Source organism: Tachyglossus aculeatus, chromosome X4 (genome assembly GCF_015852505.1).
Source record: "Tachyglossus aculeatus isolate mTacAcu1 chromosome X4, mTacAcu1.pri, whole genome shotgun sequence".
Taxonomy (NCBI): Eukaryota; Metazoa; Chordata; class Mammalia; order Monotremata; family Tachyglossidae; genus Tachyglossus; species Tachyglossus aculeatus.
This window is the reverse complement of record NC_052098.1, coordinates 55,899,758-55,924,958: the sequence shown is the minus strand read 5'-3', so window position 1 is coordinate 55,924,958 and position 25,201 is coordinate 55,899,758. Positions and strand designations below refer to the sequence as shown.

Genomic DNA, 25,201 nt, shown 5'->3' with positions numbered 1-25,201 from the left:
TTCAAGTTCTAAACAATGCCAAGCATTTCAGGAGTTGACAGAGTCTCTCTAGTAACCCATCAAGGATTGATCCAAGCTCTTCCTGTATCTACTGATATTTTCTGCCTGCCGTAGTGGAGCTGGGCTTTTGGCAGACCCAGCAATGAATTTGGCACTCACTATTATAATCATCTCTCCAGAGACCTCAGGGATAAGTTTCCCTGGGCATTTGCTGGAGAGAAATGGCTGCCCAGAGAATCAGGGTGAGGCAACATGCAGCATGGTTCAGAGAAAGAGCATGAGCGTGGGAGTCAGAGGATCTGGGTTCTAAACCTGGCTCTGCCACAGGTCTGCTGTGTGACCTTGGGCAAGTCACTTAAGTTCTCTGGGCCTCAGCTACCTCATCTGTAAAATGGAGATTAAGTGTGTGAGCCCCCAGTGGGACAGAGACTGTGTCCAACCTGATTAACTTGTATCTACCCCAGTGCTTAGAACAGTGTTTGGCACATATTAAGTGCTTAACAAGTACCATAATTATTTTCTAGTGGATAGAGCACAAGCCTGGAAGTCAGAAGGAACTGTGTTCTAATCCCAGCTCCACCACTTGTCTGCTGTGTGACCTTGGGCAAGTCACTTAACTTCTCTGTGCCTCAGTTACCTCATCTGTAAAATGGAGAATGACTGTGAGCCCCATATGGGACATGGACTGTGTCCAACTTAATTAGCTTGCATCTACCCCAGTGCTTAATACAGTGCCTGGCACAGAGTAAGCTCTTAAATGTCATTCAAAACAAAAAACACACAGTTGTAGACACACACACAAGTGCTCACCTCTTCTTTCCCAACTCTGATTGCCCCTCTTGCCTAGGTTTTGCTGGCAAAAGGAATTAGCTCCATAGGCTCCTGAATCATCTTTGCTGCAATGCACCATGAATGACTGGAAAAACTCCAGAATTCCTATGTTCAAGGAGTTTTCAGATGCCTCTTTCCTCAGCAGAAACATCTGCTTGGAGTACAAACCTCTAAAAAAAAAAATCTGAGCTGAGCAGTCAGTGTGGCTTAATCATAAGTGCAAAAGTTTCATTTTGAGTAGGGAGGTGTTGTGCTTCCCCTCATGACCCCCCCAAGTTGGGGTAGGACTTTCTACTTGAGCTTTCTACTTAAAGCCTGGTGGGATATATCAAGCCTCTCACCATTTCCTGAGGTGAACTGGAAGGGGAACTTGAGATTCCATTTTGACTTTTACCCCCATCTAACTCTGAGGGGTGAAGCAGTCCAGATGTCCAAACTTTCCAAGAAGCTGTTCCAGTACAAGGTGGATAATTGTCCACTAACCCCAAGGAGGTGGCACCTCTGGCCTCAGTGTCATCTTCTCTCCTGCTCATTAAGCATTTGAAGATTAAATCATTCATTCATTCATTCAATCATATTTATTGAATGCTTACTGTGTGCAGAGTTCTGTACTAAGTGCTTGGGAGAGTACGATACAACAATAAACAGACATTCACATTCCCTGCCCACAACAAGTTTATAGCCTTTGGCAGTTTCCACAGAGGCAAAGTACTAACAGATTTCAAGTCAAATGTCCTTGCTGCCCAGGAGGACTAATAATAATAATAAAAGTTGTGGTATTTAAGTCCCAGACACTGTACTAGGCGCTAGGGTGGTTGCAAGCAAATCAGGTTGGACACAGTCCCTGTCCCATATGGGGCTCACACTCTCAATTCCTGTTTTACAGATGAAGTAAGTGAGGCACAGAGAAGTGAAGTTATTTGCCCAAAGTCACCCAGAAAACAAGTGGTAGAGTCGGGATTAGGACCCAGGTCCTTGTGACTCCCAGGCCTGTGCTCTATCCACTTTGCCATGCTGCTTCTCTGCATTAAAGGGGTACAATTAATCCCAATGTTAGCATTGCTGTGGGCCCTGAAAATCTCCAGGGAGGTCCAAAAATAGTTTCCGAGGCCAGCCAATCCCGATAACCTGGGGCCAGTAGTGGGTATGGGAGAATACTGGAGGGCATATGGACTGCCTATCTGCTGGGTTAGAACTTCAGTTTGCAGTATGGCTTGCAATGAGGGTGGAGGGAAAACCAGAAGTTCTGCTTTCCACCCCCTTTTGCTTATTTGGGTAGAGTTCGCTTTCCTTCCAGTTCACAGAACGTGTTTCTGCCGGGTGCCCTTGGGCAAGTCATTTAACTTCACTGTGCCATCATTTCCTCATCTGAAAAACGGAGATTAAATACCTGTTCTCCCTCCCCCTTTGACTGTGAGCCCCACATGGCCCTTTTATATCAAACTTGGTTATCTTTTGTTTTTTTAAATGGTATTTGTTAAGCACTTAGTGTGCCAGCCCATGTATTAAGCACCGGGGCAGATACAAGATAGTTGGGTTGGACACAGTCCCTGTCTCATGGGCTCACAGTCTTAATCCTCATTGTACAGATGAGGTAACTGAGGCCCAGAGAAGTAAGTGACTTGCTCAAAGTCACACAACAGACAAGTGGCAGAGCCAGAATTAGAACTCAGGTCCTCTGACTCCAAGCCCCATGTTTATCCACTAGACCATGCTGTTTCTTGTACATACCCCATTGCTTAGAGCAGAGCTTGGCACAAAGTAAGTGCTTAATAAATAACTCAATTATTATTATGTTCTGGGATTTTTTTGAAAGGAAATTTTTTATGGTATTTTGTTAAGCACTTACTATGTGCTAAGCACTGTACGATACGCTGAGGTGGATACAAAGTTGGACACAATCCATGTGCCACATGGGGCTCACATTTTTAATCCCCATTTTACAGATGAATTAACTGAGGCACAGGGAAGTTAAGTGTCTTGTCCAACCTCACATAGCAAACAAGTGGAGGAGCCAATATTATAACCCAGGTCCTCCGACTCCCAGACTCAGGCTCTTTCTACTAGGTCACACTAATTCCTGTGAAAGCTTTTAGGGATTTTCTGGGGTCTAAATCCACTCGGAGCTATTTAGTCAAGGAAATCCAACTTTTCAGTTGGAAGATCTGGAGAAACAGCGTGAGAAACAGCAGATGAGAAATACCATGGCCTAGTGGTAGGAGTATGGGCCTGGGAATCAGAGAACCTGGGTTCTAATCCTAGCTCTGCCACTTGCCTGAGCAAGTTTTATTATTATTATTATAGTATTTGTTAAGCACTCACTATGTGCCAAGCACTGTTCTAAGTGCTGGGGCAGATATAAGTAAATCCGATTGGACACAGTTCCTGTTCCAAATGGGGCTCAAAGTCTAAGTAGGAGGGAGAACAGGTATTGAATCCTCATTCTACTATTTTTACTATTCTTGGAGATATGTTAGACAGAATTTCAATTACCCCTTGGAGTCTGTAACAGCCAGGTTCTGCGTTCACCTCAGAGGCCGTTATGGATGGGACAGACCGAGAAACACCCCAACTAAAGAAAAAACTGATTTTCTTTCTCAGCTGAGCCCACACAATGTTCCCCTCTCAGAATAAGTCTTACCCTATTACATACCACTGGGGAAAAACACATCCCAAAAATACAGGCTAAGTATGTAGAATGATGTTAATATTTCATGAATTCTTTCCATTAACCTTAGTATACATGTACAAAGGAACAACCAAAGTGCACCTTCCATAAATATATAACAACTGTCTGTTATGGTCCAGGTGTGATGGAGGCTCTTAGAATCATTTAGGGGCATTGAAAAATACAGCTGTGCATGCACGGGAATATCCCCTAATACACCAGAGTTATGATCCTTGAAGATGTGAGGGGATTTTGATGTCATATTGTGAGAATAGCTTTCCCTGTAGATGTCTCATCTTGTCTTATGCCGTCGAGTCGCCTCCGACCCATAGCGACGCCACGGACACATCTCTCCCAGAACACCTTGCCTCCATCAGCAATCGCTCTGGTAGTGTGTCCATAGAGTTTTCTTCATAAAAATTCAGAAGTGGTTTACCATTGCCGACTTCCACAAGTAAACTTGAATCTTAGCCCTTGATTCTCTCCCACGCCGCTGCTGCCCAGCAGAGGTGAGTGTTGACTTGTAGCAGATTGCCTTCCACTCGTTAGCCGCTGCCCAAGCTAGGAATGGAATGGACTGGACAAGACAGGCCTCTCCTTGACTGTCCCTCCTGTATCAAGACTGGTAGAGTACTGGAAACTCTCCAGGTGAGTTCCTGAGAGGGATCCTATAGGTGTACTAGTTATAAATAAGGATCTATCCCAGAACCTCTGGAAGAGTAATATGAGAGCTGGACTACTCTTTGCCCTGCTCACCATCCCCTGCCCCAAGTGCCACTTTTGTGCCATCCCACTCCTTCATCCTTTACCATCACAATAATCATAAACATGACTAAACTATTGATTGATCTTTATTAAAATAAATGAAACCGTATTAAATTGATGTGGAGTCATTAAATGATGATGAATCTTTGCAGGAAGCTGCAGAGGTAGAAACTCGTTCTGCCATCTGCGGCAGTTGATTTTTCACCTTCAATGAAGATTTGTCCAATTTAGGTGTATATTTTCACAAAACACCTTGTAGGAGGCAATCTCCTCCTGAATACCTTGGAACTCCTCTCTACATAAGTGTCTTCTGCAGTCATATTCATAAATTTATCCATTTTCTTAAAAATTAATGCAAGATTTTTTTTCATCTGAAGAATTTTAGCTGATGGTGGAGAGACCCTAACAACTACTCCATCTTTTTGGTGTCTTGCAATGATGCATTGGCTTGTCGAAGTTCTATGAGATCCTCGTTGGACAACAATTCCTCTGATCGAGAAACAATTAACTCATCGATGTTGTTGTATGGTGTTTGTTAAGTGCTTACTATTTGCCGGGCACCGTACTAATAGCTGGAGTCTGTATCATCCATTTCTAAATTAAACTGCCTCCCTTGTTCAAAACCTTGTCTGGTTCTCTGCTCAGGAGTCTCTTCAATGCCCTGAAAATCTAACTGTGGGCAGAATGTCCTCCAAGATTCAATCACTACTGTTTGCGTGACCTTAGCCTAATGATCCCCAGTGTTTTTCACTACATTCCAGATGTGATATTCCTTCAGAATTATTTTAGGCTTGGACTTGCTTCAACGACTCACTTCCACATCAAACAGAAACTCCTTACCATCAGCTTTAAAGCATTCAAATCACCTTGCCCCCTCATTCATTCATTCATTCAATCATATTTATTGAAGTGCAGAGCTCTTCACTAAGTGCTAGGGAAAGTCCAATATAGCAATAAAGAGTGACAATCCCCGCCCGACAACAAGCTCACAGTCTGTCTGCTCTCCTACTACAACCTAGCCCACACGTTTTGCTCCTCTAATGCCAACCTACTCATTGTACCTTGATGTCGTCTATCTTGTCGCCAACCTCTCACCCAAGCCCTGCCTCTGGCCTGGAATGTCCTCCCTCTTCATATCTGACAGACAATTACTCTCCCCACCTTCAAATCCTTTTTGAAGGCACATCTCCTCCAAGAGGCTTTCCTTGATTAAGCCCTCCTTTCCTGATTTGCATCACCCTGATTTCCTCCCTTTATTCACTCCCACCCTACCTCAGCCCCACAACACATATCTGTAATTTATCTATTTATGTTAATGTCTGTCTCTCCCTCAAGACTGTAAGCTTGTTGTGGGCAGGGAAAGTGTCTGTTATACTGTTATATTGTAATAATAATAATAATGGCATTTGTTAAGCACTTATGATGTGCAAAGCACTGTTCTAAGCGCTGGGGGGGATACAAGGTGATCAGCTTGTCCCACGTGGGGTTCACAATCTTAATCCCCATTTTACAGATGAGGTAATTGAGGCTCAGAGAAGTTAAGTGACTTGCCCAAGGTCACACAGCAGACATGTGGCAGAGCTGGGATTCAAACCCATGACCTCTGACTCCCAAGCCCGGGCTCTTTCCACTGAGCCACGCTGCTTCTCTTACTCTCTCAAGTACTTAGCACAGTACTCTGCACACAGTAAGTGCTTGATAAATGCGACTTTTGGATTGATTGACTAGTCTAATTTCAGAGAACACTGCCCTGGAGGTACTAGTACTAGGAGGTACTAGTACTAGGTACTAGTACTCCTGTTTGACAACCAAAATTTGGCCTCCAGGATCTCCCCGTTAATCTTCCCTAAACACTGGGGCTGGGGTGGGGTGGGGGTGGTGGGGAGGAGGGGAGTGGGGCTACAAGCAGGAAAGGGGGGGCCAGCACTGTTATCACTGGCTCCTCCTCCGTCCTCTCTAACATAGTTTCTTTTAGGAGAGAAAGCTGAAAAAGGCAGACCTTAGTTGGGAAGATATTGAAAGGGGTAGCTAAAGCAATAAGAAACGTCCTAGAAGCCTAGGGAACATTAACAACTACCATTTTAGAGGCCCAGGTAAAATGTATGCCACAGAACTACAACAAAATAATACAATGACCAAATGGAAACCCTGCATAGCTACCTGGCAGGGTATAAGAGGACATCAGAGGGGAACAGCCAGCCATTCACAACTGGAAATCTCACTCGATTGAGAACAGGAAAGTCCATAAAGAATAGCAGGTCAGGGGAAAACTGGAATTTATGTGGGCTAAAAAGCGCCCTGCAAGCACAAGGGATACCAAAGCTGATAGCAAAACCTATGTCAAATATAGGCATCCCCCAGACTGTGGTCACCCCACAACGTGTGTATTGTGAAGATGTTTTCCAGAATTCATAAGCTCTGCTGCCAAAGCAAGAGGGTGGACTCTTCCTCATTGCCAAAGCCAGTGGAATTGAATATTTAAATAAAAAGAATGAGAAATAGCATGACCTAGTGGATAGAGCATGGGCCTGGGAGTCAGAAGGACCTGGGTTCTAATCCCAGCTCCACCACTTGTCTGCTGTGTGACCTTGGGCAAGTCACTTCACTTCTCTGGGCCTCAGTTCCCTCATCTGTAAAATGAGGATTGAGGCTGCATGTGGGACATGGACTGTGTCCAACTTGATTAGCTTGGATCCACTACCCTAACGTTTAGTACAGTGCCTGGCACATAGTAAGCACTTAAATGCCATAAGAAAAAAAAAACTGGGGCCATGCACCAAGACAAGGTCTACACTAGCAAACTACTCAGATAATTTGGACCCCAAAACCCCTTTTCCTGAAATGTCTGCAGAGATGGGGTTACAGAATATTTTCTGGGTCAGAGGCCTCTAGATAATTTCTGGTTTCAAAATCTCTGAGCCCAGGGTGTTTTCTCAAATTCAGCTCCAACTGTGGGCCACTAGACAAAAAACCCAACAAAAAAACAAAAAAAACAAGCTCATATGGCAATGGTCAGTATTCATTCATTCATTCATTCAATCATATTTATTGAGCACTTACTGTGTGCAGAGCACTGTACTAAGTGCTTGGGAAGTACAAATTGGCAACATATAGAGACAGTCCCTACCCAACAACAGGCATTTCCCCCTGCCTCCATTCACATGCCGCCTGGAGCTGGGAAACTGAGTAGAGCAACTGGATCTCTAAAGCTTGGCTTTGTGGTAGACCCCTGCACAGGATAACATTCTTCAGGGAATGTGCTCTGCACAGAGTAAGTAAGCGCTCAATAAATGCAATTGAATTGAATTGGAGCCCAGAATTCCCTCCTTCCCTCCCTCCCACCAACTCCACCTTGATTCTGGCTCTGTCTGAACTCCAAGCCAAACCTGAAGCAGATCTCTCCACAGATGCAGATCCTGGGGCTACTAGGAGCTCTAGTCCCAGCAGCCCCAGGGCCAACCATCCATATTTATGCTTGGGCTATGGCCCCTTGACCTAGAATTCCTAAAATGACAGTGGTGCAGGGGTTTGTCCGAGCCTAACCGAATCCAATTGGGAACTGACTCATTTTGGACCTCTGGATTTAGCCTGATCTATGCAGGGCATTGGGAGGTGAAAGTTTGGAAAACAAAAACCTTTTCTTGCACACAGCATAAGAATGGCATTAACATGAGAGGAAATAAACCCAACGATCTTGCATTTAGAGACTAGGATTATCCAGTCCAAAGGAGAGAAAGCTAAAAGGTGATTTATTAAGAGTTTAAGTCTACCTCATTTGGAATTGTTCTAAAGTGGCAATAAAATGCTTAGATTATGGAAAGCAGAGTCCATTCAAACAGAAAGCAGAGTTCCTGATGGACACTTCATGTAATGGATTACTTCAGTGAGCTACTCCCTTGTTCTCTTTGATGCTTCACAAAGCCCTAAAAACTCCACATCTTTTCCCCCCAAGGCCATGAGAAGGTAACGGGCATTTGGCCCAATCTCCAGCAGATGGGAAGAGTTGTTAACACTTTGGAAGACAGAAATTAAATCTAATTGGGAAAATGATCCTACAAAAGATCTCCCCCACCCCCAAAATGAAGAAGCAGATGAGTTATTCATTCAATTGTATTTATCGAGTGCTTACTGGGTGCAAAACACTGTACTAAGTACATGAGAGAGTACACTATTACAATATATTGTTAGGCACAAGTACGTTAGAAAAGGAACTGGGGTGGGGCTCACAGTTGACTAAGAGCTGAATATGACTCAGCAATGCAGGGATGTTTTATGATGAGGGATATGCAAGAGCTGTTACTTGGAATAACAATAATAATAATAAATTATTACGGTATTTGTTAAGCTTCTACTATGTGCCAAGCCCTGTTCTAAGCGCTGGGGTAGATACAAGGTAATCGAGTTGTCCCAAGTGGGGCTCACAGTCTTAATCCCCATTTTCCAGATGAGGTAACTGAGGCACAGAGAAGTTAAGTGGCTTACCCAAGGTCACACAGCAGACAAGTGGCGGAGCCGAGATTAGAACCCACATCTTCTGACTCCCAAGCCCGAACTCCTTCCACTAAGCCACACGGCTCAGCTTTGGTTCCTACATTTTCAGAAAGAATGGGGAAAATCAGAACAGCCCAGTGAAGTGACAAACATGATTTATAGGGATGGAAAACTGGTCTTATGAGAAAAAGTTTTAAGAGAGACGACCCTCCTGGTTGGTTGTCACATGCCTGTCTGGAGGGAGGGGGTTGGACCAGATGCTCTTGAAGTCTCTCCCAGCTCCATAATTTAGTCACCTGCTTCCTTACACACTGCAGGAATCCTTTAACATTGCCAGTGACTTAGTAAACAGCTCTCAGAAAAGCTACAATTAAACCAAATCGATGTGGGCAGAAATAAAAACGAGCAGACTGGAGGAACCTCTCACATGTACAGAGAGAAGCCAGTGCCAGTTAGAGTGCTCATTTAAAAGCAGCTGTTGAATACTTTCCTACTAATCTTTATTGCCTCCTTCCATTAGGCCCTTTCAGGTTATCTAGCCGATGCCCCACCTAGATCATTCCACCTTTTCACGGGAGACCTGGAGAGCGTCAGGTAACTATTTCTGCACCCGATATAATAATTGTTAACTTTGTATCTGCTGATACACAAGACTTCTGCGGGGCCATTGGGGAGTGGAGCAGAGGTGGCACAGCTCTGAAGGGAGCAGTGGAGGAAAGGAGAAAAAAAGGAAAAGGGAAGAAATGATGACAGAAAGAAGAGGGAGTGGGGAGAAGAGAGGGGAAAGAGGAGGGGGCGAGGCTGCTTCCTTCTCCTCCTCAGGCTCGGTGTTAGGATGGTCTCACCTCTGGGGCTCTGGGAGAACAAGCTACCTGCCCACTTCACCCCGACCTGGTCTAATGGAAAGAGTGTGGGCCTAGGAGTAAGGAGACCATGATTCAAGTCCCTTTTCTGCCACTGGCCTGCTGCAAATCACTTAACCACTCTGGGCCCGTTTTCCAATCAGTAAAATGGGCGTGACACATGCTCTTTCCTTTCAGAACATGAGCCCTACGTGGGACAGGGCCTGTGTCCAATCTGATAATTCTGTATGTACTCCAGTGCTCAGCATTGTACTTGGTACCTGCAAGCACTTAGTACTATGATTATTACCACCCACAGGGGATGAGGCAAGGGTTGTGGTAGTGGCATCCCAGTATGTAGCCCACCATTGCTGCAACCCCCATGGATCACCCAGGCAGACGGGGAAGGGGGAAGAGGAAGGAGAAGGGAGGATAGATCTGGGGGGAGATGGCTCATCCTCACAAGGTGCGGAGGGTAAGGGAGCCCAGTCTGGTAAGGAGGGCAACGGCTGCGACCGCATCCTCCTATCAGTATCTTGGCTCCATTGGGCCCCTTACTTCCAGAAGGAAGGGTGGACTAGCTGTGACTGCCACCATAATGGCTTCACCCTCTATGTCACTCCCACGGGTGAGATGCACTTCCTGGAATTAGCACCTAGGCTCAAACTAGTGAGGGACTGTTCAGCTGCTCATCTTTCTCCCCACGTCCCCTGGACTGAGATAGGTGGGAAAACTATCTCCAAATAATATTTTCATATTTGTAAATATCGTTCATTTTTGCACCAAATGACTAATTTTCATCCCTATGCAGAATGGAGGCTGATCTTTAGTGTAGGGTCTGGAATGCTGACATTTGTTTGCCTGTAGTTAAACGAGCAAGACTGATTTTCTATTTGATCTACAACTTTGATAGCACCTGCAGACATATTTTAATACTCTATCGCTTCCTCCCATCTGTAATGTATTTTAGTGTCTGTCTCCCCCAACCACTAGAGGGTAAGCTCCTTGAGGGCAAGGATCATGTCTACTAATTCTACTGTATTCTCCCATGCTCTTAGAATAGTGCTCAGCAGAGTAGGTGCTCAATAAATACCATTGTTAAGTTAAACTTTTACATTTATACTAGTCCAAATTCCCACACTTTGTACCTGTGGCATGTTAACTTGAAAGCAATTTCCATCAGTTCACACACAGACCATCAACCAAATGTATCACCTGCAATTCTCCATGCTCAAATAATTCACGAGCAGATGGATTATATTCTTTCACCGAATCCCACGGTGAAAAATATTCCACATTTTGTTCATGTTTACATCCATCATCTTGTAGCAGTTCAGGCCCAAGACCAGGCCGGATCTAAACTACAGAATTCAGTAGTTCTAAGGGGATGTGGTTGTGTTGGCAGTGGAAGTAGAGAAGTTGCTGGGGATAATGTATTGATTGAGGTTGGGCCCCAGCTCACCTCATTGGGAAGTACAGGTAAGACTGAATAATGCTGCACTCTCTCCTCTGAAAACACGTTTGTTGCTTAACCATCCCACCTTTACGAGATGCAGGGTGAGCCCTCCACCATCTGCTATAATTTGCATTCCTGTTTCTCTCCAGATATTGTTGCCGGGAAGCTGCAATTGTGTGTCACCTTCAGTCTCCCAGCCGACTCTCTTGCCAGCATTTAAAGAGGCAAATTTGTTTGTATTTTATTTTTGTTTAACTAAGCACTCTGGCTTACAGTTTATTTTATTCATGAAGTTTTCTTGTAAAATGACAATTTAGAAAAAAGTTAGAAATGATCTCTGCAGACTTCACACTGACTCAGTGTTTTTAGTCAAATAGTGCTTCTGTAATACATTGCTGCGGAAAGGAAACATTCACTGGTCCATACATTAAACATTGAAATCACAAAAAGAGCCTTTTACAATAAAGCCCTCCCACCCACCAATGGAGACACTGCAAAACTCATAAGCCTGACAATTACAATGAATGGGATTGGAAGAGACTCCAGAGAACAAAAGGCCTAAAGGATCTTCCCCATAAAAATCTCTCAACTACATTTCGCAGGTGAATGAATACACTGTTCTAGTACAATCTTTGTTCCCTCATGTTGTGCCCCCGGTTAGTAGTGAAGGTAAGGGAGAGTCAACTGGGACATTTGTCTTTTGACTGCTCCCCTGTGGCAAAATATAAATCAACTCAATTGTTGTTGCAGAAAAGATAGCTCTAAAACAGTATGCCTTGAGTGCCTGACCCAACAACAGCCAACTGGGACCGAAGCGAAAGATGTGGGAATTCTGGCTCCAATGGTTTGTGGTGGTGATGTCCTTGACTAGTGATTTGCATTCCATTCATTCAAGAGAGGAGCTGTAGAGTGCATTTTGGCAAACCTTTCGAGGGAACTGAAAAGTGATGCAGGATGTTGATGCAACATTAAAATCACTTGCTCTTTTGGCTTAATTCTAGTTTGCCAGGGAGATGTGTGATGTAAATTGGAAGGGGAGGATTAAAAACAGGATGGACCCTAGTACGACAGCTAGTGATTTGGTTTGAAGGTCTTGCACTCGAATCTTGACTGAACCACCCTATCTCTGTGCACCCAAGCACAACAGAGACAGAAATGCAGCAAATCTGATCACTGCTGAATCAACAGCATGACACTATCCCAGCCCCCTGAGTAAAAACCTACACAATTTTCCTGAAGGTACACACAGTAAAAATGAAAGAAATCAATTCTGCTCTCTGCTTATTCAACATAAATTGTTACTTGCCCTGGGAGAGCAGGCAAATTGCTACTACCTCGGGTTTTCATTGAAGAAATTCTACAATTTAGCTCTCCCAAACCACATAGAGGAAGGAAACCATCAGATGGATAGCAGAAGCACTACTCTTTTACATACAAACACAGGGCGCTGCCTTAGAATTCCAAGCGGATAGACGTAACCCAAAGCTACAAACCCAGTAAAATGACAATCGTTTGTAGGTTTTTTTATTTTACTTTATAAACACTCTGGAATTTTCCCATCTGGTCTCAAGAAATAATCCCCAGAAACACAACTGTTAAGGATTCTAAACAACAGGTAGAACAGTTGATAGAGTCACACTGTAAAGGGGGACTGATGCTCTAGAAAATGTAAACTTGTTTCCAAGATGCTTTTCCATTAATATACTTCAATATGATTTGCACTAAAAAAGTTAAAACACACATCCCCCAGCACTAATTTGCTTCTGGGTATTTCTTGGAAAAATAAGCCAACCGTAGGATCAATAGAGTCCACGGAGGCAAATGGCAAAAAAACTGAAAGACTTACTTGTAAACCAGTGCAAAGGAACTGGCTAAAAACCAATACCCCAAAGTGACACCAGTATGTGATTTGATTGTATGATTCCACCATTTAAAGAAAGAGCACACTTGGCTATACATGGCTTTTAACCTTGAGCTACAGGTATGCTACCAATTGTTTTTGCTTAAATCAGTCATGATGAGATGTGCAAATCCTCTGGACACTGCTTAGAGTCCTTGGATTTCCAGATCCGATGGAGTTCCTGAAGGCGTTCAGATGTTCTTGTGCTTAAATTCAGGGCGGGATGAACTTTGCAAATGCCATTTTCTTCCATTAGGGATAAGCCACAGATCCCAAAGTATGCATGCAAAGCATCTGAAAATGAGAGAACATGAGTATTTCAATGCAAATTCTTCCTGGGGTTTATTACAAGCAGAGTTCCAAGATTTCTGTTCCCCAATGGTCGAGTATTAGATAACCACCAAAACACACTGATAAATGAAACAGCTCTTAGTGTGGGTCAATTTGGGCTTAGTTTTGGTGGGTATTATATTCTCTGTGCATGGATTTGCATTCCTGGAAAATGTTGTGTTTTATGACAAGTCAGTGGGAAATGGGATATGAAGTTCCAGACAACTGGGAAGGGGGTGCAACCCCTCATTTCTCATTGATTTGTTGATCCACACGCCAATCTCCAAAATACAAAGGAGACCCAGATGGATAACGACTCCCCTGTAGATCTGCCACAGGAGGAGAGGGGGATATTCTTTCCCCTGACCTCCAATATCAGAGTTGCAGGAGTCGGAGTCAAAAATCTTGCTTCCTAGCAGCTGTAGGAGAATCAGGGTCAACATGAGGACCCAGGGGAGCCTGCTCTCCCATCTCCAGTGTAATAAAAGGATTCAAGCACATTTATGCCACCCGCCTTGACCACTGCATCAGCCTTCTCACTCAGCTCCCTGCCTCCCATTTCTTCCCTCTCCAGTCCATACTTCACTCTACTGCCCAGATCATTTTTCTAAAAAAAGTTCAGTCCACATCTCCTCACTCCCCGAGAACCTCCAACAGTTGCCCATCCACCACCACATCAAACAGAAACTCCTTACCTTGGGCTCTTAGGCACTAAATCAGCTATTCCCACACCTTAGCTCACTGATCTTCTACAACCCAATCTGCACACTTCACTCTTCAAACACCAACCTACTCTCTGTACCTCGTTCTCATTTATTCCACCACTGACCCCTTGTCCACACCCTCCCTTGGGCCTGGAACCCCCTCCAACAGACCCCCACTCTCCCCACCTTCAAGACCTTTCTAAAATCACATTCATTCATTCAATCATATTTATTGAGTGCTTACTGTGTGCAGAGCACTGTACTAAGCGCTTGGTACATCCCCTTCAAGAAGCCTTCCCTAAGCCCTCCCCTCTGAATGACTATGCACTTGTGTGCCCCTTTGAGCACTTTGATACTCACCCCACTCCACAGCTCTCATTGCATTTTTCCAATCACTTAGTTTAATGGTCAACAAATACCACTGATTGATTGGATACAAGTGTCTTCCCCATTTCCCACAGGTCTGCCCTAATTTAAGGGAAAGGTATTCCACATAAATTTTCCAGAATCCTCTTTATGAGAAAAAGTCTCTTACAATGTTACCGCTCAGTAAAGGGCTGAAAGGCAATCTAGTAAATTGTAGACATTAGTTAAAATCGGCCTGTCTGGGGATCAACCTGGAGCCAGCAGTCTCACATTTGGACCACATCTGTTTCTGCGAGGTTTCTTGTTTGCTTAGGTAAAACAGCGGAGAGCAGCAGATGGAAGAAAAAAAGCTTCCACTCATTAAATCCCCACCCCCTCGCCCGACACATTCTCAAGTGTTCCCTGAGTCAATTTAGCAACAATGCTGGGACCTTTCATCTTCTGCCAATATGGGTGCTGCTGGAGACTGTGTGTCAAACCACATTTTACCAAGGTAAATGCCTATATCTCCCGGGAACTGGGAGGAATCCCAAGAGCAGCACTACAGCAGATTTGTGTCTTTAGGAGATGTGCAACCCATCATTGCCTGTACATTTTCCCCACAGTCTCACAAGCAAACCTTTATGCCAAAGTTAACCAAAATCAGACCCCGAACTCCATTCATAAAAAGGGCATCTGAGATTTTGGCACTAAGAGCAAAGGCTCTGAGAGGCAGCAGCCACGCACAAATGAATTTCCTCCACCGTGAAGTTCAATTCCGCAAATTGTTCTGTTCTTCATTTTGATACCCTTCCTGAGGCTCTGTGCCAGTGTGCAGGGCTCTGGAACCCACAGAGTCGGAACTGAAGTGCTTTTCTTCCAAACTGGGTCAGTAAAAGCTAAACTGGCACGAATGTGAGAGCTCCTGCCTTTCACATCTCATGAACTGGAGGATGACTTGCTCCTCCAATAGGGCAGGATCTTACAGTCTAACCAATAGGAACAAGGGGACATTTTCTTGGGGCTGACTTCAGGGAAGTCGTTTAAACTGAATGAGAAGCAAGTTGGCCCAATGGAAAGAATATGGGCCTGGGAGCCAGGGGACCTGGGTCTAATTCCAGCTCTGCCCCTGCCTGCTACGTCACCTTGGGAAAGGCACAGTGTCCAATCTGCTTCTGTTGTCTCTACTAATCGTTATTGTTGTTACTGTTATTATTACACACATCCTCCAGTGAGAATAAGTGTTGAGTGGAAATCTTGTCTCTTCCACTTTGGAATCCAGTAGTTTCAATTTTTAAGGTGCATTTCCAGAAAGGATACAGTAACACACAACTCTCTTAGGTACCTTTCCTTTTCTATCACCCTGAAGTTTTCTGCTTCCATCATGCATTGAGAGGGCAACTCAATCCTTATAAAAATGGATGATTTCTAGATAGTAGGGAAGAAAATGACCACGTAATCCATTCTGTAGTCAAGGTGCAACATACCACATCTGACTTCCTAAGAATTTAGCCTTCTCCAAATAACTGACCTGACAGCTAAATAAATATATCAAGCAGGATTCCACAAACCACTCTTCTAGGCCATGTTCACTAATAATACCTATTGTTCACAGAAACAGCAAACCTGCCACTAGGCTTATTTCACTGAAGTCCTCTGAGCAAAATCATCTCCCAACTGCTATAGTCGGCGTACCCCAGGATTCATAGTAAGCGCTTAATGAATGCTATTATTATTATTATTATTCATACTTAATATGTTCCTGGAAAATGTGGATGTTGTTTGAACCACTGTAGTGTGGGAGACATTTTCCCACAGCCTTAAATGTGATTTGTGATTTTCTGGTTCCTGACATGACAAACAAGCCTCTCTATGGAAAATTTGAAAATCTGAAATGCTCACTTAGATACTACAGTTGTGAGGGAAACAGTGCAGAATATTCGAAGCAGAATTCGGCAGAAACGTGATTTTGCTATTTGAATTGAGTGAGGCACTGTTGCTTAAAAGGCTATTAAAGTTCAAAAGGCTTCTCAAGTTCAGGAATTTGAGACAAAACCTGTGACCCAGCCCTAAGAAAAGGATTTTGGGGCTACTTAATTATATCAAGCTTATTTTTAAGAATATTAAGATGAGGTAGAATTGTTTAGCTATATTGTATCTTGGGACCTAACATGGTAGGTAGTGCAGCCATGCATTTTTGTATTTGTTTCCACTGTGATTTTTAAGAATCTCCTTATCTTAATGATGGCATTTATTAAGCACTTACTATGTGCAAGGCACTGTTCTAAGCGCCGGGGAGTTAACAAGGTGATCAGGTTGTCCCACGGGGGGGGGGGGCTCACAGTCTTAATCCCCATTTTACAGATGAGGTAACTGAGGCACAGAGAAGTTAAGTGACTTGCCCAAAGTCACACAGCTGACAAGTGGCAGACCAGGGATTTGAACCGATGACCTATGACTCCAAAGCCCGGGCTCTTTCTACTGAGCCATGCTGCTTCTCATGTGCTGCCCCCTGGGCATTGCCCCTTTTTGAGGTTTGAAGACTGTAAACTTGTGGGCAGGGAATGTCACTGTTTATTGCTGTATTGTACTCTCCCAAGTGCTTAGTACAGTGCTCTGCAAACAGTAAGCGCTCTATAAATACAACCGAATGAATTAAAAGACGTCTGTTCAAGTTATGTCAAAAGCAATTCGGGAGCTCACCTTTCTTACATTTGGGGAAGACAAACCTCCAAATTAAATACAAGGTCACTCAGGTTTCAAAGGGGCTACTTAACATTAAGCTTTACTTCTAGACTTGAGAAGCCACAATTACTTTACACAAGAGATAAAAAGAATAAAAGGAACATCCCTTAGATGATGATTACTTAAAAAGCCCACTTCTTTCCCCCAAAGAGAAATGCTATCAAGATGGATACGGCCAAAATTGAAATTCTACTAAAATACACAGTACAGTATTTGACTTTCAAAAATAGAATCCTGTCCTCTTTATCTATGAAAATTTATTCTAGAGACAAACTCCCCCAAAGCTGCCACAAATATTGACTCCAAACTTCAACCTGGATTTTCCTGTGATTTTTACAGCAAATTCAACAAATTCCTTCCCCTCTTTCAGCTGTCCTGTCCCGACTGAGGGAAGGGAAAGATATAGTAATTTTTCAGAATCCTGTTCTTCATCCTATTCTGAAAATCATTCAGCTTCCAAAGACCTGCTCTGCAAAGGACTTGAAGAGACTCCCACAAACATATAGACAGAGGACATCTGGCTCCTCAAAAATCTCTGCTTCAAGAACTTCCTTTGAAAAAAGCTGTTTTGACTCATCCAAATATTTATAGCCTGTTTATCCAGATGTGCTTTCCAACCAACTGCTCTCTTCCAGTTCTCCATCCTAAAATTACTCTTGGCATCAAGACCAAAATATTTTCCAGTTTTCTCTTCGGGGCACTGACTGACATGGCTACCTACTGCAAAACCAAAAACAGAAAACCCAACAAGGGCTTTTTTCCCCAACTGGGTTTAAATGAATGCATGAAAATACTGTTTACACCTGAGCTTTAAAAATGCCCCACTTTCTAAACACAATAAAAAGCCTGCTTTTCAGGAAAATGCATTTTGAGGCACTGGAAATACTCTTGAAAATACCCTTTGGAAAATTTCACTCGGCTATTATACTGTTCCACCCAAGTCACAAAACTGATTATCACTGGGCTCAGAAATACCACAATGGACCTGTGGATGAACACACAGCTTTGACACTATGGCAGTGGAGCAAACCGGTCTTACACACACAGGGAAAGGTGGCCCTGGGCCCAAGTCCCTGCAATAGTTTTAGCAGTTCAGAAGCTCTGCTCTGCATGCAGTAAGTGCTCAACAAATACCACTGACTGACTGCCTAGTGGAAAGAGCAGAGACTTGGGAGTTAGAAGACTTGGATTCCAATCCTGGCTCCACCACTTGTCTGTTGTGTAATCTTCAGGAAGTCACTAAACTTCTCCAGGCCTCCTGTAAAATGGGGGCTAAATACCTGTTCTCTCTCCTCCTTGGACAGTCAGCCCTGTAGGTGACAGGGACTTTGTTTGACCTGGACAGACCAGGACAGTGCTTATGTGGCTCAGTGGAAAGAGCACGGGCTTGGGAGTCAGAGGTCATGGGTTTGAATCCCAGCTCCACCACTTGTCAGCTGTGTGACCTTGGGCAAACCACCTAACTTCTCTGTGCTTCAGTTACCTCATCTGTAAAATGGGAATTAAGACTGTGAGCCCCACTTGGGACAACCTGATCACCTTGTATCCCCCAGCACTTAGAACAGTGCTTTGCACATAGCGCTTAACAAATACCATCATTATTATTATTGGCACATAGTAAGCGCTTAATAAATACCACACTTGTTACTACAGTGTGAACTTAAAATGCTGCTATTACTATTACAATTACTAGATCTCCCTTCCTCCTCCTATCTCACCCACCTTCTCTTCTGACCCCCTTCATCCTGACCCAAGCCAACAAATCCTTTCTTTCCTCCCAATGGCTTCCCCCTCCTCTCCCTTTCTCATCCCCACCTCCATTCAACTTGCTTTACGGCTACTCTTGAAGGGGGCTTGCCAGAGGGGTAGCAATGGATTTGGCAATGGCCCAAACTTTGGACTCAGGTCTAAAGAGACTGGGGAGCAACTTGGCTGAGGGGTGACCTATTTTCTGGGTATTTTCCTGGAGGAAACGCACAAGACTCTTCACGTTATTGGGGGCAAGCCATATTTACCTGGGTGACTATCTGGCCATTTGGCAAATCCGCCAACAAGGCGATCTTGAGTCGATAAGATGTAATTTCTGTTTTTTTCGAAGTTTGTATATTGGAATATTTTTAGAAGCTGAAACAAGAGCACAGTGGAGACATTTCCTTTTAGAGATCAATTATTCAAGAACAAACTTCACTTCTAAATTATAGTACAGTTTAGACTGGTGTTTCTAGGACTGGAGAAACATAACTCTTTTAAAATAACTTCCCCCTGATAACACTTTTCTTTCTTCTTGTCAATCAATCGTATTAGCTCTTACTGTGTGCATAACACTGTACCAAGCATTTGCGAAGGGAGAAGAGTCTGAGTACTGTTGGTTTAGTCAAAACTGGAGAGTGTTACCATTTTTTTTTTGGTATTTGTTAAGCCCTTACTATGTGCCAGGCACTGTACTAAGTGCTGGGGTAGATACAAGATAATCAGATTGGACAAAGTCCATGTTCCACATACCGCTCAGTCTCAATCCTCATTTTACAGATGAGGTAACTGAGGCAGAGAAGTTAAGTGACTTGCCCAAGGTCATACAGCAGACAACTGGCAAACCTGGGATTAGAACCCAGGTCCTTCTGACTCCCAGGCCCATGCTGTATCTACTAAGCAATGCTGTTTCTATGTTTGGGTATCTTCTCTAGAATCTGAATGCACAATAAAGGGTCAGAAGTAACTGAGCTGCCCTGAAAATCCTGATGATCACCCCTGGATGATAGAGGGTATTTAAAAGCAGCATGGCTTAGTGGAAAGAGCACGGGCTTGGGAGTCAGAGGATGTGGATTCTAATCCTGTCTCCGCCACCTGTCTGCTGTGCCTCAATTACCTCATCTGGAAAATGGAGATAAAGACTGAGCCCCACGTGGGACAACTTGATTGCCTTGTATCTACCCCAGCACTTAAAACAGTGCTTGGTACATAGTAAGTGCTCAATAAATACCATAAAAAAGAACCATCACCACACATACTCTCCCTTCTACTACCCTCCCAAGCACTTGATACAATGCTCTGCATAGAAAGAGTGCTTAATAAATATTATTGATTAGTTCACTGTCCATGCTGTTTCATTCCCATTTTTATTTCTCACCTTTAGAGTTGCTCCCACCCAAAAGGAGTAGCAGGTGTCAACAGGCTTGTTGGGTCTTCCATGATAGCCATTCTGCTGCCTCATTATACACCACCTCTTTATTCTGTTCAGTTCTTTTTCGGTAAAAACTTCCTCAAGCTTGCCCATCAGACAGAGTGAGGCAATCCCGCAAAAAGTGGATCCACCTGCCAATAATAACCACAGGACACTTCAAGCCTCACACTGGTGGCCTGTGGAGCAAAAGCCTATGAGAAAAGTGGTCAATTCCACAAAGGAAAAGCATATGATCGATTTGAACTTGAAGAAATAACTTTTGTCACGGCCGCCACCTTCAAACTCTGAGACTCAAAGCACTCGTTTGATTTTACCCACCAGCAGGGGCTGAAGCTCACTTTTCCTAAGACGCTCAGCAAACAATTCCATTTACACTGCCTTATCGGTCCCAGCTGGCCACTGCTGCAGACTAATTTCACAGGCAGCACTACCCAAGCCAACTGAGTACAAGCCAGGAGTTGGCCTGCGGTGAGGGTGCCAAAGCTAAACAGGCAGACAGACCAGCCTGTTAGACGCTGCTAAGTTCCCTAATGAATGAGAATTATTTGGGTGGCAGGGGGATAAAAGCCACATTTGAAGAACTGTGGATTCAAACTCAATTCAGACACATGGAAGGTAGGTCAGACTTGTTTCAAAACATGAAAGGTAGAAAGAACATTTTTATAGGAAAAAAAATAAACCTTCCTTGGAGTTTATTTCCTAACAACCTTGTTCATTCAATTTGGCAAAATAAAAAGGTCCATAAGGTCCTTGTGGGCAGGGATCGTGTCTACCTACTCTATTATATTGTATTCTCCTAAGTGCTTAGTGCAATGCTTTGCACACAGTAAGCGCACAATAAATACCACTGCTGCTGAGAGCCATTCCTTCACCCCATATGCTCCTTTTTGCTCTTAGATTCATGATTTCCTTGCATCTCAAATCCTGGCTTCAGCCCTTTTGGCCATAGAGGAGCTGAACAATCAATCGATGGCATTTATTGAGTGCTTACTGTGTGCAGAGCACTGTACTAAACACTTGGAAGAGTACTCTATAACAGAGTTCATAGGCACATTCCCTGCCCACGGCAAGCTCACAAACTCTAAGCTACTCTTAGGGCTGCTTGTGCCTCACCAGAGGGTCACTGTGGAGTTACCAGCTGCTGAAATTCTACAGTTAGTTGTGAGGTGCCTTTGGTCATGACCAAATGAAAGCAGAGTGGAGAAAGCACCTTTCATTAAGCAACTGCCCGTGTTTCTTCCTTCAACTGAGAACTTATTTCTTAGGATTCCATTACTGGCTCATTCATTTTTTTTTCCAAATATTCACACACATCAAGCTGTAATAGTTCAGCTGGCCCTTGGGTTGTCCTGGCTGTAGCATCTCTCGTCCGAGTAGATCAGGCCTGATCTTTTACACCCCAGGAGGGCAGAGATCATGCCTAATTCTGTTGTCCCCTTCCAAGGGCTCAGTACAGTGCTCTGCACTCAATAATACTACTGACTGACTTCCTTTGGCCTGAACACGTCAGAGGTTTTTGTACTTCATGGTCTCCAGCATTCAACCCTGCTTTGAGAAGCATTTACCAGCTGGGTTACCCTGCTATTTCTGCCCTAATGCAGGGACTGGAAAGCTTTCCAACTAACAACAAAAGAGTTGGGGTCCAACTACCTGGCACAGGGTTATGGCAGAAGAGCTGCCTTCCTGAAGAATGTTTTTTCCTTCCTTTGGTAGTGTGGTTACAAACCAAGAGAAAGATATCCTAAACACAATACAGGAGGTCCTCAATTCAGGACAAATGACACTTGACATGTCTGGAGTCACACTCTGCTTTTGGCATTTCTTCACCTCCACATCCTCCTGGCTTTCTTGTTCTCCTCCTACCCTCCATGCTCATCCTTGTCTCCCTGCCTCCTCCCTCCCCATCTCTGCTTTATGTCACCTCCTGAAGCCAGAGAGCCAGAGTAGGGCACGATGGGGCAGGGAGCTGGTGGTAGCAGGGGCAGGTGGGATTTACTGCACACTGCCTTCCTCCACCCTGCTCCCCAAGCCCCTTCCCCCGCAGCCGAGCGGCTGGACTGTGGACCAGACAAGCCAATTTACTTCGTTAAGATGTAGCGGTGGCACCTAAAAGACAATGCCGCAACGGCATATTTAATGTGCCAACACGGTGCTTTGTGTAGCTACTACATATATAGTTATCCTTTGCACTCAAAGCCAATGCCACTGAAGGTAAAATTCACCTGGGTGTGCGTGACTGAAAAGGCCAACAGGAGAGACCCACGGTTCCACCCACGCAGTGCATATAAAGAGCCTATCCCTTGTTGGGTTAGCACTTTTTGATGTTTGCAGTCCCAGGCAAATGGTTTTGCCTTGTCTCTTGATCCTTACAAAGCTTCTGCTTACAGAACTACTCATTTTTTGATTGCAGTATGCTGGTCCATCGATGGCAAATGACTGTCAGCTAGGATGTGGCACTATCTGAAGGTTTATTTAATGGCATCCTTAAAACCTTCCTCTGTCCCCCTTGCTTTTGCTCTCCAGAATTCAGCTGACCATTCAGCAGCAGCTGTTTGGCTCTCCTGCCATCAGTCAGCCTCCTCAGGTGTCCCACTCAGGGTAGTTGTGTTGAGGTGAGCTTCGATGCAAGACCGGCTTCATCCCAGATCTTCCTTGCCTGTGATCCTGTCTTACTGCATGCAGATCATGACGCTGATGGAACTGCTCAAAGGGTAGGATGCGGTGTTCATGTGGAGTCCAGATCGCTCAGCCATAGAGAAGGTTGGACATCGCTACACCTTTATAGGCCTATAATTTATGCTGTAGCCTAATACCGCACTGCTGCCATACTCTGCTTGAATCTCTCAAAGGATGCACTGGCCTTCTTGATTCGATGTTCTACTTCCTTGTCTGTCATGGCATCGTTGGTCGGTGTCTTGGCTAGGTATCCAATTCTTCAACAGCATTGAGCTCTTTACGGCCAATATAAATTTTTGACTGTGCATGGCTGATACATCACCTCAATTTTCTTTAGATTTATTGGCAATCCCTAAGGCTTGGTGATTGAGGAATTCAGTTTACGATCCGATGTGTGTCTTTCTGGGTGTGGGCCTCTAGAGCACAATCGTCTGCATATAATATCTCTTGAATGCTGCTTTCTAGGACTTTGGATGACGTTTGAAGTCTGTTGAGTTGGAGAGTTTCCCAGAGGTGTGGAAGTGCATTCTAACATCTGCACCCAAGTCTCTTGTTGCATCCTCCAGCACGGCTGAATAGAATAAATTTAAAAGGACCAAACCTACTACACATCTCTGCTTTGCTCCACTGGGGATGGGGAATAGAGCTGACATGGTACCCTCATATCTGATCCAGTCAGATATGCCATCACGGAGTAGTCTCTGAACCCTGAGAAACTTTTCAGGACAGCCAAATGTGAGAAGTAATCGCCAAAGGCCAGATTTACTGACGGTACCAAATGCTTTCGTAAGGTCTACAAAAGCCATTTCTTAATGCCGTTCCTTGCACTGTTCCTCTAAAATAATGAGGGCATTTGTTAAGCGCTTACTATGTCCAAAGCACTGTTCTAAGATGCATGGCCACCAGAACTTCACTGAATCGACTCTCCCTCCCCGCTTCCTGAATAAACACACAACCAGGGATAAAGTTCATTCTTTATTAATCACAAAACACACACACATACACACACAACAGTTTTTTTCTTAGTATTAAGCGATCTATTTTCCTACTTTAAACTCTGTCCTTGATACCCACTCATCTAAACCATTCATTTGGTCCTGAAGTCTTTTAATCTTTCGCTCCCCCCCACACTCCCAATTTTCACTAAGTAGTTTTTTGGGAAAATAGACAGTAGGTGGGAACTGCTCAAAGCATCTCAACTCCTTTTCCAATGGTGCCCGTCTGCTGTCTACTTGTTCTGTTTTGCTATCCACCTCCCCCTTCTAGACTGTGAGCCCGTTGTTGGGTAGGGACTGTCTATATGTTGCCAAATTGTACTTTCCAAGCGCTTAGTACAGTGCTCTGCACACAGTAAGCGCTCAATAAATATGACTGACTGAATGAATGAAAGAATGAATGAATGAGACAGACTCTAAACTCATTGAAACTCTTCCTCTTCTGGCTACTGCTCCTAACAGGTTTTTGTTTTTTTCTACCTCCTTACCCCACCCCACTCTCCGTGCTCCAGCCTCTAACTCACCCCCTGTGGAAGGGGCAATCCTGAAAAAGACCACACACAGTCTAGCAACAAGTAAACAACAACAATAATAATAATTAAGGTGTTAAGTGCTTACTATGTGCCAGACACTGTACTAAGCTCTGGGGCAGACACAAGCAAATTGGATTGGACACAGTCCCTGTCCCATATGGGGCCCACAATCTCGATCCCCATTTTACAGATAAGGTAACTGAGGCCCAGAGAAGTTGAGTGACTTGCCCAAGGTCACACAGAAGACAAGTGGAGGAGCCAGGATTAGAACCCATGACCTTCTAACTCCCAGGCCTGTGCTCTATCCACTATGCCATGCTGCTTCTCACTATGCCATTAGTGAGCCATACAAGTCCTGCAGTAAAAAGACTGCTCCACTGTTGTGGAACCCTGTCAAATGCAAAAAGACAACAATCAAGGCTCCTGACCAGTCAGGAACCCTTCAGAACGCCCTTCGAGATTATTTTCAAATTATTTGGAGACCTCACCCAAGCCTATACCAAGCTTGGCCTTGGAGCCTATTTTTTTTAATATGGAAAAATGTTTAACATTTGTCTATGCTTTTTATATCAATTGCACATAAAGGAAATACACATTGTAGAGTACAATATTGTACTGTATTTTTATGGACTGTCCATAAAAATACAGTACAATATTGTCAGTATTCGTCAGTAAAACACTTTTGCCTTTTTTAATAAAAGACAGACTTGAACACTAGATAAAATAAACAAATGAGTGA

The 25,201-nt window shown here is 44.0% G+C and overlaps 1 protein-coding gene across 1 annotated transcript in view; it reads right to left on the bottom strand.

The window, feature by feature from the left end:
- Positions 1-12,561: 12,561 nt before the first annotated feature.
- Positions 12,562-25,201, bottom strand: part of PGGT1B (protein geranylgeranyltransferase type I subunit beta) — a 39,655-nt gene continuing 27,015 nt past the window's right edge. Inside the window, exons 7-9 of the mRNA XM_038769622.1 lie at positions 20,205-20,389; positions 19,093-19,201; positions 12,562-13,247 (exon numbers count right to left, since the gene is read on the bottom strand). Of these exons, the coding sequence (XP_038625550.1) occupies positions 13,066-13,247; positions 19,093-19,201; positions 20,205-20,389 (476 nt within the window). The 3' untranslated portion in view covers positions 12,562-13,065. The remainder of the gene's footprint in view (positions 13,248-19,092; positions 19,202-20,204; positions 20,390-25,201) is intronic.